General features: G+C 42.9%; 2 protein-coding genes across 4 annotated transcripts; one reads left to right on the top strand and one right to left on the bottom strand.

Moving 5' to 3' along the window:
- Nucleotides 1–5,699: 5,699 nt before the first annotated feature.
- haus1 (HAUS augmin-like complex, subunit 1) lies at nucleotides 5,700–8,327 on the bottom strand. 2 transcript variants are annotated; one of them, XM_020457545.2, is made up of 9 exons: nucleotides 8,103–8,327; nucleotides 7,392–7,566; nucleotides 7,040–7,175; nucleotides 6,775–6,909; nucleotides 6,547–6,670; nucleotides 6,236–6,301; nucleotides 6,079–6,150; nucleotides 5,943–5,990; nucleotides 5,700–5,847 (listed from the first exon to the last, which is right to left on the bottom strand). In XM_020457545.2, the coding sequence occupies exons 1-9, from the start codon at nucleotides 8,112–8,114 to the stop codon at nucleotides 5,770–5,772; spliced, it is 846 nt and encodes a 281-aa protein (XP_020313134.1). In that variant the 5' UTR covers nucleotides 8,115–8,327; the 3' UTR covers nucleotides 5,700–5,769. The 2 variants fall into 2 exon arrangements, with proteins under 2 accessions (XP_020313134.1, XP_020313133.1); XM_020457544.2 differs by lacking the exon at nucleotides 8,103–8,327 and adding an exon at nucleotides 7,705–7,893.
- On the top strand, nucleotides 8,086–14,191 carry atp5f1a (ATP synthase F1 subunit alpha). 2 transcript variants are annotated; one of them, XM_020457542.2, is made up of 11 exons: nucleotides 8,086–8,237; nucleotides 9,548–9,626; nucleotides 9,869–10,038; nucleotides 10,341–10,514; nucleotides 11,208–11,374; nucleotides 11,932–12,232; nucleotides 12,431–12,655; nucleotides 12,876–12,983; nucleotides 13,322–13,466; nucleotides 13,691–13,841; nucleotides 13,973–14,191. In XM_020457542.2, exons 1-11 carry the CDS (start codon nucleotides 8,178–8,180, stop codon nucleotides 14,049–14,051), a joined length of 1,659 nt encoding a protein of 552 aa, XP_020313131.1. In that variant the 5' UTR covers nucleotides 8,086–8,177; the 3' UTR covers nucleotides 14,052–14,191. The 2 variants fall into 2 exon arrangements, with proteins under 2 accessions (XP_020313131.1, XP_020313132.1); XM_020457543.2 differs by having other exon boundaries at nucleotides 8,115–9,404.
- Nucleotides 14,192–14,480: the final 289 nt, after the last annotated feature.

The following is a 14,480-nucleotide window of genomic DNA, read 5'->3' as shown; positions in this document are numbered from 1 at the left end:
GATCTGTATTCAATAGCAGCAAGTCTTGAAATCATGGTCCATATTCTCTCTTTCAAAACTTCCTCCTGTGTACTCGATGACAGGAAGTGCCTATTTCTCATTTCACCAAGGATTAACTTCAACCCAATTGCCAAGACTGGCAACATCGTGTGGAAGCTGTAGGCATTGTAAACTGGTCGCTATCTATTTTCCCTTGCCATAGACAATACAGGCAACTGGCGGAAGGATATATATATTTTTTTGGTGAACAGTTTTCCTTGGGCTTTTGCCTGCTCCACACGTTCTGTTATAGTCACAGACATGATTTAACTAGTTTTAGAAACTTCAGAGTGTTTTCTATCCACACATACTAATTCATATGCATGTACTATATTCCTAACATGAGTAGCAGGACGTTGAAATTTTGCGCGATTCTTAACAAAACGTTGAAAAAAAAGACCCGATTTTTAACAGGTTTTAAAGGTTGAGACAGAGTCTGCGTTTCTCACATGGGTAGGCAGACCATTCCATAAAAATGGAGCTCGATAGGAGAAAGCCCTGCCTCCATCTGTTTGCTTAGAAATTCTAGGGACGATTAGGAGGCCTTCGTCTTGTGACCGTAGCGTATGTGTAGGTATGTACGGCAGGACCAAATCAGAGAGATAGGTAGGAGCAAGACCATGTAATGCTTTGTAGGTTAGCAGTAAAACCTTGAAATCAGCCCTTGCTTAACAGGAAGCCAGTGTAGGCAGGCTAGCACTGGAGTAATATGATCAATTTTTTTGGTTCTAGCAGACGTATTTAGCACTAACTGAAGTTTATTTAGTGCTTTATCCGGGTAGCCGGAAAGTAGAGCATTGCAGTATTCTAACCTAGAAGTAACAAAAGCATGGATACATTTTTCTGCATCATGTTTGGACAGAAAGTTTCTGATTTTTGCAATGTTACATAGATGGAAAAAAGCTGTCCTTGAAACAGTCTTGATATGTTCGTCAAAAGAGAGATCAGGGCCTGGAGTAACGCAGAGGTCCTTCACAGTTTTATTTGAGACGGCTGTGCAACTATTAAGATTAATTGTCAGATTTAACAGAAGATCTCTTTGTTTCTTGGGACCAAGAACAAGCATCTCTGTTTTGTCCGAGTTTAAAAGTAGAAAGTTTGCAGCCATCCACTTCCTTATGTCTGGAACACAGACTTCTAGCGAGGGCAATTTTGGGGCTTCACCATGTTTAATTGAAATGTACAGCTGTGTGTCATCCGCACAGCAGTGAAAGTTAACATGTTTTCGAATGACATCCCCAAGAGGTAAAATATATAGTGAAAAACAATAGTGGTCCTAAAACGGAACCTTGAGGAACACCAACATTTACAGTTGATTTGTCAGAGGGCAAACCATTCACAGAGACAAACTGATATCTTTCCGACAGATAAGATCTAAAACAGGCCAGAACATGTCTGTGTAGATCAATTTTGGTTTCCAATCTCTCCAAAAGAATGTGGTGACGGATGGTATCAAAAGCAGCACTAAGGTCTAGGAGCACGAGGACAGATGCAGAGCCTCGGTCTGATGCCATTAAAAGGTCACTTGCCACCTTCACAAGTGCAGTCTCAGTGCTATGATGGGATCTAAAACCAGACTGAAGCATTTTGTATACATTGTTTGTCTTCAGGAAGGCAGAGAGTTGCTGCGCAACAGCCTTTTCTAACATTTTTGAAAGGAATGGGAGATTCGATATAGGCCGATAGTTTTTTATATTTTCTGGGTCAAGGTTTGGCTTTTTCAAGAGAGGCTTTATTACTGCCACTTCTGGTGAATTTGGTACACATGCGGTGGATAGAGAGCCGTTTATTATGTTCAACATAGGAGGGTCAAGCACAGGAAGCAGCTCTTTCAGTAGTTTAGTTGGAATAGGGTCCAGTATGCAGCTTGAAGGTTTAGAGGCCATGATTATTTTCATCATTATGTCAAGAGATATAGTACTAAAACACTTGAGTGTCTCTCTTGATCCTAGGTCCTGGCAGAGTTGTGCAGACTCAGGACAACTGAGCTTTGAAGGAATACGCAGATTTAAGGAGTCCTTAATTTGCTTTCTAATAATCATGATCTTTTCCTCAAAGAAGTTCATGAATGTATTACTGCTGAGCTGAAAGCCCTCCTCACTTGGGGAATGCTGCTTTTTAGTTAGCTTTGCGACAGTATCAAAAATAAATTTCGGATTGTTCTTATTTTCCTCAATTAAGTTGGAAAAATAGGATGATCGAGCAGCAGCGAGGGCTCTTCGATTCTGCACGGTACTGTCTTTCTAAGCTAGTCGGAAGACTTCCAGTTTGGTGTGGCGCCATTTCCGTTCCAATTTTCTGGAACTTGCTTCAGAGCTCGGGTATTTTCTGTATACCAGGGAGCTAGTTTCTTATGAGAAATGTTTTTAGTTTTTAGGGGTGCAACTGCATCTAGGGTATTGCGCAAGGTTAAATTGAGTTCCTCAGTTAGGTGGTTAACTGATTTTTGCCCTCTGACATCCTTGGGTAGGCAGAGGTAATCTGGAAGGGCATCAAGGAATCTTTGTGTTGTCTGTGAATTTATAGCACGGCTTTTGATGCTCCTTGGTTGGGGTCTGAGCAGATTATTTGTTGCCATTGCAAACGTAATAAAATGGTGATCATGATCAGTGATTAGTTCATTGACTATAACTGCCTTTGAAGTAAGGGATCTAACATTACGTAGCCCTATTTTGAGATGTGAGGTATCACGATCTCTTTCAATAATGGCAGGAATGAGGTCTTTATCCTAAGGAGATTGCTAAGGCGAACACCGCCATGTTTAGTTTTGCCCAACCTAGGTCGAGGCACAGACACGGTCTCAATGGGGATAGCTGAGCTGACTGTGCTAGTGGCAGACTCCACTAAGCTGGCAGGCTGGCTAACAGCCTGCTGCCTGGCCTGCACCTTATTTCATTGTGGAGCTAGAGGAGTTAGAGCCCTGTCTATGTTGGTAGATAAGATGAGAGCACCCCTCCAGCTAGGATGGAGTACGTCACTCCTCAGCAGGCCAGGCTTGGTCCTGTTTGTGGGTGAGTCCCAGAAAGAGGGACAATTATCGACAAATTCTATCTTTTGGGAGGGTCAGAAAACAGTTTAACCAGCGATTGAGTTGTGAGACTGTTGTAGAGCTCATAACTCCCCCTAACTGGGAGGGGGCCAGTGACAATTACTCGATGCCGACACATCTTTCTAGCTGATTTACACGCTGAAGCTATGTTGCTCTTGGTGACTTCTGACTGTTTCATCCTAACATCGTTGGTGCGGACGTGGATAACAATATCTCTATACTCGCCAGTTTTAGCTTTAGCCAGCACCATCTTCAGATTAGCCTTAACGTCGGTAGCCCTGCCCCCAGCTTAACAGTGTATGAACGCTGGATGATTAGTTTTAAGTCTAATACTGCGGGTAATGGAGTTGCCAATGATTAGGGTTTTCAATTTGTCAGAGCTAATGGTGGGAAGCTTTGGCGTCTCCGACTCGCTGCTTAATGGGGAAAACTAGTTGAACGTTTCTGTCGGCTGAATGAGCATTCCTACAGCATTTCCCTCCAGAAACCATGAGAAAGTAGTCCAGCTGCGGGGACCGTGCGAGGGGATTTCTACTAACGTTACCATCTGTACTTACTGGTGGCACAGACGCTGTTTCATCCTTTCCTACACTGAAATTACCCTCGCCTAACGATTGCGTCTGAAGCTGGGCTTGCAGCATAGCTATCCTCGCCGTAAGGCGATCGTTCTCCTGTATATTATGAGTACAGCGACTGCAATTAGAAGGCATCATGTTAATGTTACTACTTAGCTTCGGCTGTTGGAGGTCCTGACGAACCACGTCCAGATAAAGCGTCCGGAGTGAAAAAGTTGAATGAAAAAAAGTTGAGTGAGGGAAAAACTAAAAATATAAACGGTAATTAAAAAGTAAAACCGTAAAGTTGTCAGGTAGCAAAGTAAGGTTGGCAACAAAACGCACAGCAACACGTAAACAAGTCTGCAAGTTGTGACCGGAAATATTGGAGTGATCCAATATAGTGAAACATAACATAATCAGTACTACTTGTTGTAGGTGCACACAATCGTGACTTTACATTAAAACGGCGATATGTGAATTCTACCATAGTAGCCGTTATACCTTGGCTAGTAGAAAGGGTCTAAAGTATTTTTTAAACTAAACTGTTCTTGCAAATACACGTTTTCTTCCGAATGGAGGGGCAAAAAAGTATCTTATGTCTGTGTTCAGTTTCATATGATTCTCCAAAAACCAGAGAATATGCCTTTTGCATGCGGGTCGATCTCACAGAAAGCTGCTGAGGGGAGGACAGCACATAATGGCTAGAAGTGAGCAAATGGCATTGCATTAAACACATGGACACCATGTGTGTGTATTTGATACTATTCCACCAACTCTGCTCCAGCCATTACGACGAACCCCATCCTCCCCAATTAAGGTGCCAACAACCTCCTGTGGTAGGTCTTTGTTTTGGTCGGACTGTGTGATGTGCTACCAGGCCAGCGCATCACACAGTGCGACCAAAACAAAGATCTACACACATCCAAGAGGCATTTCTCACTATGAATATTTTGTTGAACAATCTGCAACTGAAGGTATAACGGCTACAATGGAAGAATTCACTATTTCCGTTTTAGCGTATAGCTAACACCATCTATGATGCACACTGTATTTTGGTTTAAACATATCACTAATTTAAGAAAACTACACGGAGTGTACAAAACATTAAGAATGCCTGCTCTTTCCATAACAAACTGACCAGGTAAATGCAGGTGAAAGCTATGATCCCTTATGGTAACTCTGTTAAATCCACGTCATTCGGGGTAGATGAAAGGTTAAATAGAAAAATGTAAGCCTTGCGAAATGTGTATGCCATTCAGAGGGTGAATGGGCATTGTAAATAAGAATGTGTTCCTAAATGACTTGCAGTTAAAAGTTAAATAAAAAGCGGGGTATGGTAGTAGGTGCCAGGCGCACTTGTTTGAGTGTGTCAAGAACTGCAACACTGCTGTTTTTCACACTTATTAGTTTCCTGTGTGTATCAGGAATGGTCCATCGCCCAAAGGTCATCCAGCCAACTTGAAACAACTGTGGGAAGCAATGGAGTCAACATGGGTCAGCATCCCTGTGGAACGCTATTGACACTTTGTAGAGTCCATGCCCTGACTAACTGAAGGCAAAAATCGGTGCTCCTAATGTTGAGCAAACTCAATGTAAAAAGCACTGTGCACCTAATGTTTTGTACAGTGGAAAAGGCACAGTATGGTCAATCGGTCATCTGCATTTGCCGTGCAGCATTTACGGTAATACGGCCTTCGCAGACGCCATGGCATTCATTCAACTTGCACTTCACAGAGCAGTGGTGTAGAGCTGTTGTCAAGGAATGGAGTTTGCATTTATACAGGACCTTCTGCCCCCACCTACTGTCAAACAATCATGTAAATGCAGATATATGGAGCTCTCCGCATTGTTACAACATTTGGGATGCGCAGTGATACGGAGCTCAATTTGGACCCTGCATGCCTCCGGAAGCTCTGTGATTGCATCACACCCTCCAAAAACGGAGCCTCGAACCACATTTTAGATCTCGTAAGACAAATAAGTTCCCCGTTTAGTTAACACATTTAAAAAATATATATAGCCCAAGCAGCTCATGACAAGTTGGATGAAAAACATTACGATTTTCATTGACATTTATTATCATTACATATACTTTCTACAATTACAATCCCCCAAATTCATGTGTCATTTTAAAGGCCGCCCTTTAGGCAAGGAGGAATTCATGAAGTCCACCTTCATCTCCAGTTCAGCATCAACTGCAGCCTTAAACAAGGAGAAAACAGTTCAATTAAAATATAATTGACAATGTACAGTAACATCACAATATTCCTGTTGTATTGTAGAATGGCAAAACTCACCAATTCTCGCTTTGCCTCTTCAATTTTCACTTGAGCAAGAGATGGACTCTAGGGAACAACGATATCATTAAGCAGAGCATATCACCAAAATAAAAGGAAAATTCAAAGTCAGTTAAAAAATAAAACATTTCTTAACTGGGCTCAAATCTCTGTAGGGTTCGAGTTTCTTTGACAAAGGTAGAATTTCTTGTTTCAACGTGTAGACTTGCTGCAAAGGGAAGATCAGAAACTCATTGCAATACATTTCACAGCAAAGCAGAACAGCCAACACTTCCATCATAACATGAGGATACCTCAGATAGCTCCATCAGAGCTTGGTGGGAGATTCGATTCTCCATGTGTCTGGATGTTAGCTGGTCCTGAGGATGAGATAATGAAAATGCATTGCTTATGACAAAAGATTAACATAAATGCATTTCTACCAGTAAAAAAGCCCTAACCACCTGACAATGTTTCCAAGGTTGACTTTTGACTTCCCAGCTCAATAAATCAAAAGCTACCCCAATCCAACATCTCAAAACCAGAAAGGATATCTTGACCTGTGAAGAAAAAAAGAGAGTAAACATTAACAGCACATAAGATGACAGAAGTCAAAGGCACTGACCTCTGCCTTCTTGTTTCGGTATGAGAGGTCTTTGGATTTTGCTTTGACAAAGTCCATATTCAGCAGTCTTTCTTCTGCTTTGGCACTCTCCACCTCTTGAGCTTTCATTGTTTTCTTGATGTCCCTGTAATCAGATGATTACGTAGATTAATTAACTCTAGAGCTTTACAGATGTGAGCATTTAAAATAATTTAACATTTCAGGTTCATGACTGTGTGATCCTCTTACTCTTGGAAGGTTTTCCGTAGAACAAGAACGGACCCAAGTTTATTTCTGAGGGCATTAAGCTCCCTATCAAGTCTCCTGTCCGTCTTTTCAGATTCCAGAAGCTCATTGGTCAAGTTATTCACCGCTGGCACAAAGCTAAACAAACAGCATGGATGTAAGATTATATTCTTGCAAGTTCATCATGAGAATCCATCTTGTATGGCTTTCTGTGAGTGCCATTGTGTGTACTTCTTTCAATAGGCAGCATTGTACATCAGTGCATTACCTGCTCAGAGAGGTGTCTCGGACACCAAGTACCTTAGCGTTTGCCACCAATGCTGACAGGTAGTCTGATGCAGGTTTTGACAAGCTTCCAGAGGATAAGCCCACTCCTTGTAAAACAACATTCTGGAGATGAACACCTAGAAAGATTGATTTAAAATCAAAGGAACAACATTACAGTGCAAAAAAGAAAGACCCTGTGCACAGCTGTGTGTCTAGACAACATTACTGTATTGACATGTCAGCCAGAGTGGGGCTTGAAGTTGAAACAGTGACACATAATATTCCCCAAGTGTCTCAATCATTCAGGTTACCACTTAAGATTCATTTAACAGTACATGCAATGTTCACTTTACCATCAGCCTGATACTCAGAAGTTTTCTGTTTCTGATCCTCAATTAGCAGGGAAGTCTCATTGCATCGAACTTCACTTGCTTCTGCAAGCTGGTACAGTATGTCGACAGTCCGTGTGTTAACTTCATATTCTGGAATAGTTTGATCTCCAAAGACTGTGCTGAGCCACTTGCTCACCTGAAAAGTGTAAACAAACACCAAGTTTACTGCTAACTCACTAGCTTGTTAGCATAGATTTTCAGCCCTGAGATGGTTTAAAAAAACAGAAATTTATCAAAATAAGAGCACAATCAACATCTCTGCTATTAACACTACCTTCTTGTTCTTTTCACACATATCAACGGGCAAGCCCAGACAAACAATACAGTAAAAGACTGACTCTAGGCTGAGAGTAGCTTTCTGAAAGTAATGGGAATCCTGACTGAACCGAAACGTTTCCCGCGCACCGTTCATTCAACAGCTTCCGGTTTGAGATGCATTTGATTGGATGTTTGAAATAGACCCAGCCAATGAGAAAAAAAAAAACTCTTTATTTAAAACGGAAGTAGTGTTTGGTCTGCCCATGAGTGTTCAAATAGATTGACATAAACAAGATTGCATCAGAGTTTATGATGACAATATTCATATCCAATAATATGCAGTTGATAGCATTAATTAAACAATTATTTCATATGATTTTGCAAATATTTCCGGTTCACAGTATAATTTTTTACCCTGTCCTCCATCTTCTTTACGTGATTTAACCAGTAGGTGTAGTTGGACAAATCCGCGTAGAAACATTAATAGCTATGCTGTCAGTTCGCGTTGCCGCGGCCCTTGTCCGCACCCTTCCCCGACGGGCTGGATTTGTAAGATTTTTTTGTGTTGTCTGAGTTGTGTTTTTATACTTTTTGAAACAGTTATTCCCGCGTTCATGTTCGAGTCGGAAACTCTGAAATGTCAGACGTAATAACCGGATGTAGTTATACACATGCCGCGTTCAACGAATCAGCAAGGGTTAGTGCTATCCGGGGTCCTACCTTAACCCTAATCGTAAACCTTACCCTTTTTTAAAATGGTAAATTCAATGGGGTATTGACGTCCCAAGGATCCCGGATTGCATGGACAAATGAACAAGTCGGACATTTCCGAGTTTCCTAGTTCCGATTAGCAAGTGAACACGTCATCTATGTGTTTGAATATTGGGAAATTACGAGTCCGTGCAATAACCTGTTACTTTCTTAAACAGCACGGCCAAGAAGGAGACACCTTTTATTGACAATCATAAAGAAGTATACCTTAAAATAAAAAAAATACGGGTCCGTGCATGCAGACGGCCATCTTGGACTGTTTTACACAAGCTATCTTCACCTAACGTTAGATAAATATAATTGTAAAAGTCTATACCGGTAGTGGTATTTGTAGTTTTGACACATTGATATAGCTGTGTGATCAATCAACCAGTCAAGTGACTGTATGGATGTCTCATAGGGCTGCGCACATTTGTCCCAGCGTCGTCCGGGTTTGGCCGTAACGTTAATTGTAAATAATAATTAGTTTTTAACTGACTTGCCAAATTAAATAAAGGTTACACACGTCATTCCTTATGACGAGGGAGGGGAGGTGGGGTTAGTAAACGAGCTCTAACTGTGACAAATATTTTTGAAGTCATCCAACTCGGAATTCCAAGTCGGAATCTTTCTAGAGCCCCGGTCTTAAGATCACTGATGTCATGTTTTTACCCTTTTCCGGAGTCCCCACTTTTCTTTAAAGCACTTTTCTTTTTTTACCTCGGATGACCAGATCAAAATGACAGTAGTTCACCCAAAGGCGTTACACTATAGTTAATGTAGTTAATGTTGTAATGTTATGTATCTTGTCAGCCAAGTGGTACAACTTAATTGTTTGTTATACATGCTCAGTGCATTTTGTTGATCGTTTGCGAATTAATGATGCCTATCAACATCGCAACTCATCCACTGACAGTTGACAGTGAGAAGAAGCAAGAGAAATAGGAGGCACAGTTTAATGGCAGGGTAATTTTAAACATGTATGGTAAACTAGTAACACTGTATCATTACTCTATTCAAAATATGAATATATGATGCAGATTTGAGGGTCACTATTTTGCATTTAAAGGATTTCAATTGTAACATGATCTCAACCACTGTCCTTGCAGGTTTCCAAAAATGTTTATGCTGCTGCATGTGTAGGAGCCAGGCACCTGCACACCACAAAGCCATGGATGGCCAAGACGGGTCAGAGTTATTGACTGATACATGTTGCCAAACTTTGTAGTAGCAAAGTCCCTTGAGAAAGTGGATTGTACTAAGACATTTTTTATAGCTTGGGGGTAGGAACAACCGTTATTGTCTTGAGCAGCCCATGTTCAAAATGTATTCTTGGTAAAAGTAGCATCTTTATCTTCATGGCATCTTCTCAGTTTCCCCGAAGTCTGATTACTTGGTTAACTCTCAAATGTCATGCATGTGTACTGCAGGAACAGCAGAGGTCTCGTCCATTCTGGAGGAGAAGATCCTGGGGGCTGACACTAGCGCTGACCTGGAGGAGACTGGTCGCGTGCTGTCCATCGGTGATGGTATTGCCAGAGTGTATGGTCTCAGGAACGTGCAGGCTGAGGAGATGGTGGAGTTCTCCTCCGGGCTTAAGGTGAGGCTGTCAGTTGGGTGTGATGACTTGCAAGCTGATGATGACATAAGTCTTTGCGGGGGGTGATATATACTGCAGTTGTACCATTGAGCAAGTGCCATGCTCAACGGTGATGTCTGTCAACATGCCTAGTAGATTATTTAATGAAAAGTAAATCCCTGAGGTGGACAGCTGAGAGTTTGCCATTCTGTTGATTTATTTCTACTATTCTCGCATAACGCTATCCAGCGATGTGTTGTCTGCTGGTCTATTCTACCGAAACTCTGAACTCTTGAGTAACAGTGTTTTCTAATCTCATCCAGGGCATGTCTCTGAACTTGGAGCCTGACAATGTCGGTGTTGTGGTGTTCGGTAATGACAAGCTCATCAAGGAGGGCGATATCGTCAAGAGAACCGGAGCCATCGTGGACGTGCCCGTCGGTGAACAGCTGCTGGGTCGTGTGGTGGACGCTCTGGGAAATGCCATCGACGGCAAGGTCAGGATTTGCCCTGAGGTTTACTCGTAGGTTATGATAAGCAATAGGATTTACAGCGTTAAACTGAGCCTCAGTGTTATGAGGTTGCCATGACCAGCAGGGTGAACCAAAGGCATTGCAGATGAGTGCAATGCATGATGATGCACTCGCATAGGATCAGCACATGTGCATGCGTATGCTTCTCACTCCTGCTATGCTGTGTGATGACTGCAGAGAAGATTAGCCTCTCGCTTCTCTTGCTCTTTGTTGATGTCAGCACTATACTGCAGTTTATGTTGTGCATTACTGCATCTACTTTTGAGAATATTCTGGGCCTAGATCAGTGTTTTTCAACCTATTGTCTGCTGACATCTGGTGGCCCGCGGGGGTACTGCAGTCCGAATGTTTTATTTTTATAAATAAGTTGGGACTATAATGTTAAAATGTTTATATTACTTATCACAATGCATATGTTTAGCAAAAATCCATTTGTAATAATAGGCCATTAATCTGTTAGTTGCTGATTAAATGTATTCCAAATCTGACTGCTAAGATATTTTAAGTAAAAAAAGATATCTGCAACTCCGCGAATGGTGGTCCTCAAACTTTTGACAGTGATTTGGTGGTCCCCGGAAAGGAAACGGTACCGCTGGCCTAGATACCTGATAGTGATGGGTGTAAAGTAATATTTTCTTTGCTACTGCTTCTTTGTAGGGTCCCCTTGGGTCCAGCATCCGTAGGCGTGTGGGTCTTAAGGCCCCTGGCATTATCCCCCGTATTTCTGTGAGAGAGCCCATGCAGACTGGCATCAAGGCCGTGGACAGCCTGGTGCCCATTGGCCGAGGTCAGCGTGAGCTGATCATCGGTGACAGGCAGACTGGGTAAGTCTATAGCCCTACAGGTGTGAATAGTTTAGTGACTGGCTAGGCTCGGTATTCAATTCCTAGACCATGTGAACTTGAGTTGTAGTAGTTGCTAATGGAAAAAATTGGAGGGGGAAAATGAAGGAATGTCTGTCTTATCCACTTATGTCTTATTCCTAAACCAGCAGTTCATCTTGTTGTTGAGGACAATGGTCAAGTAAAGACCTGTTAATCAGCTCCTTGTGTTTTTCATGGTAGACATGTCATATGTCGACTTATGGTCATACATGTGTAGTGGATGCGGAAATCACCTGTAGCAAATTGGCTGGAGTACATCGGTGACCTCAAACCTTCCCTAAGATCTAAAGGCAAGTGTCGCTCAGAGTGACAGACTTGTCACTTGGTGTGTTGGCTAAGACGGTTGGCTTTGAGTTGTGTGTGTTGTGCAGAAGGTTGCTTGTCCATTCCCCACTTGGAGCAGAACAGAATGCACTGCTGTTACACATGCATGTTTTGTCATTCACTTGAGTTTTTATAAATGATACAATCTTCATTCCAGTGTCTTTCCTTCGTAGCAAAACCGCCATTGCCATCGACACCATTATCAACCAGAAGCGCTTCAACGATGGCACTGATGAGAAGAAGAAGCTGTACTGCATCTACGTCGCCATTGGTCAGAAGAGATCCACCGTGGCCCAGCTAGTGAAGAGGCTGACTGACGCCGACGCCATGAGGTACACCATTGTGGTGTCCGCCACAGCCTCCGATGCCGCTCCCCTGCAGTACCTGGCCCCTTACTCTGGCTGCTCCATGGGAGAGTTCTTCAGAGACAATGGCAAGCACGCGCTCATCATCTACGACGATTTGTCCAAGCAGGTCAGTTCAAGCGATGGGGCTCGGAGGTCGAAATGTGATTAAGGTTGATCTTAAATAACTCTATTCCTCAGTTAATACACTACTTCCAGCAGCCCTATGTGGCTCTGACAATGCAGTAAAACACGATGGGGTATAGGGTGGCACTTATTCTATGCTCAACCTTCATGTGACGCAAACCTTGCTTCCCACCTGTCTCAGGCTGTGGCTTACCGTCAGATGTCCCTGCTGCTACGTCGTCCCCCCGGTCGTGAGGCCTACCCCGGGGATGTGTTCTACCTCCATTCTCGTTTGCTAGAGAGAGCAGCCAAGATGAACGAAAACTTCGGAGGCGGCTCCCTCACCGCCCTGCCCGTCATTGAGACCCAGGCCGGTGATGTTTCCGCCTACATTCCAACCAATGTCATCTCCATCACAGACGGACAGGTGTGCTAAAAGATGGATTTCATAATTAATCAGGAGTTGAAAATATAACTCTAACGATCTGATTTAAATGGAGCTACCTCAAACCTATCCTCGCATTTATTCCTGATTTGCCATTTTTGGTAATGGCACTTTGTCATTTTAGGATTGATTGACTGTTTCGGTGTTTACTCTATTGAAACACTGAACCCATGACTCCACTCATGCTTCTTTCCTCTCTCAGATATTCTTGGAGACTGAGTTGTTCTACAAAGGTATTCGACCAGCCATCAACGTAGGTCTGTCTGTGTCACGTGTCGGCTCTGCCGCCCAGACCAAAGCCATGAAGCAGGTGGGCCACTACTTTCTTTCCCCAGTATTTGTCATTTGGCTTTAGGCACCTGCCTTAGAAACTCACACGAAGGGGAAAGCGTCCCACTTTTGACTTCCGAGTGGCGCAGCAGTCTAAGGCACTGCATCTCAGTGCAAGAGGCGTCAATACAGTCACTGGTTCGAATCCAGGCTGTATCATATCCGGCTGTGATTGGGAGTCCCATAGTGCGGCGCACAATTGGGCCAGTGTCGTCCAGGTTTGGCCGGGGTAGGCCGTCATTGTAAATAAGAACTTGTTCTTTACTGACTTGCCTAGTTAAATAAAAAAATGACTGATCCTGTTTCCTCCCTGGTAAGGTGGCTGGTACCATGAAGCTGGAGCTGGCCCAGTACCGTGAGGTGGCTGCCTTTGCACAGTTTGGTTCCGACTTGGACGCTGCCACCCAGCAGCTTCTGAACCGTGGTGTTCGCCTTACTGAGCTCCTCAAGCAGGGGCAGTACTGTGAGTATCTCCTAGGATGTGATGTTCTAGTCACATTTGTATGATTTTACTCAACTGAAATGTTGATTAATGTGTGCACAGTCCCTGTTAAATAAATTGCTTGTGTAGATGAAACTGAGCTCTGTATTTCCAGCTGGTCATCCTTGGTAAAATGTCTCTGTTTACTGCTGTGCTTCATTTAGTCCCTTGCCTATGTGACTGACTGCATTCTTTTTGACCTGCAGGCCCCATGGCCATTGAGGAGCAGGTTACAGTCATCTATGCTGGTGTGAGGGGACACTTGGACAAAATGGACCCAACCAAGATCACAAAGTTTGAGAAGGCTTTTCTTCAACATGTTCTCAGCCAGCACCAGGACCTCCTAGCACAAATTAGGTAAATCAAATCAACTACCACCACGTTTTTGCCAGCTTTAGTTTTATGTTCAGTATTGTTATTTTTGTACTTTTGTATGTTATCGTACCATGGCGTGAACATATTTTAACACCTTTTGTTTCTGCTTGCAGAGCTGATGGCAAAATCTCAGAAACCGCAGATGCCCAGCTTAAGCAGATCGTCTTGACCTTCCTGGCAAGCTTTGAGTAGTCTTATTTTTGGTCAACTATTTTGTCAATGTTTGCATAGTGCGGATGTTAAACCTTAAAAACAAATCTGAAAATAAAGTGGCATTTGATATTACTGTACAGATGTCTCCTAACAGAGAATAAAGTCTTTCTACTCCAGGACCCATGGATCTTTTTTTGACTGGTTCTCGTCCTCTCTCTTCCAAAAGTACATTTTGGCCATTTAGCAGACTTACCGTGTCCAAAGTGACTTACAATCAGTGCATTCAACCTGGAAAGGTGATGAAGAGTAGCCTGGCTGATGTGGCCCACGTGACTACACAGAGCTGGTGTCAGCCAGATGACATGAGGGTCACGTACCAAGATAATCCAGTAAACACTTCTTCAAATGAGTTGAGCACAAATTAAGTGTTTACTTTCACTTTTTACTGCAAAATGCTGGATATCGCAC

This window comes from Oncorhynchus kisutch, linkage group LG23 (genome assembly GCF_002021735.2).
Source record: "Oncorhynchus kisutch isolate 150728-3 linkage group LG23, Okis_V2, whole genome shotgun sequence".
NCBI lineage: Eukaryota > Metazoa > Chordata > Actinopteri > Salmoniformes > Salmonidae > Oncorhynchus > Oncorhynchus kisutch.
Note: the sequence above shows the minus strand (reverse complement) of the source record. Positions and strands in the feature narration are given on the sequence as shown.

Coding starts and splice junctions, on each gene's coding strand:
- atp5f1a (XM_020457542.2), top strand. CDS start 8,178: ATGCTGTCAGTTCGCGTTGCCGCGGCCCTTGTCCGCACCCTTCCCCGA. Junction 12,656..12,875: donor TCTCCATCACAGACGGACAG/GTGTGCTAAAAG, acceptor TTCCTCTCTCAG/ATATTCTTGGAGACTGAGTT. Junction 13,842..13,972: donor GACCTCCTAGCACAAATTAG/GTAAATCAAATC, acceptor TTCTGCTTGCAG/AGCTGATGGCAAAATCTCAG.
- haus1 (XM_020457544.2), bottom strand. CDS start 7,842: ATGAACGGTGCGCGGGAAACGTTTCGGTTCAGTCAGGATTCCCATTAC. Junction 7,567..7,704: donor TGTGTGAAAAGAACAAGAAG/GTAGTGTTAATA, acceptor TACACTTTTCAG/GTGAGCAAGTGGCTCAGCAC. Junction 6,910..7,039: donor CGAGACACCTCTCTGAGCAG/GTAATGCACTGA, acceptor CTGTTTGTTTAG/CTTTGTGCCAGCGGTGAATA.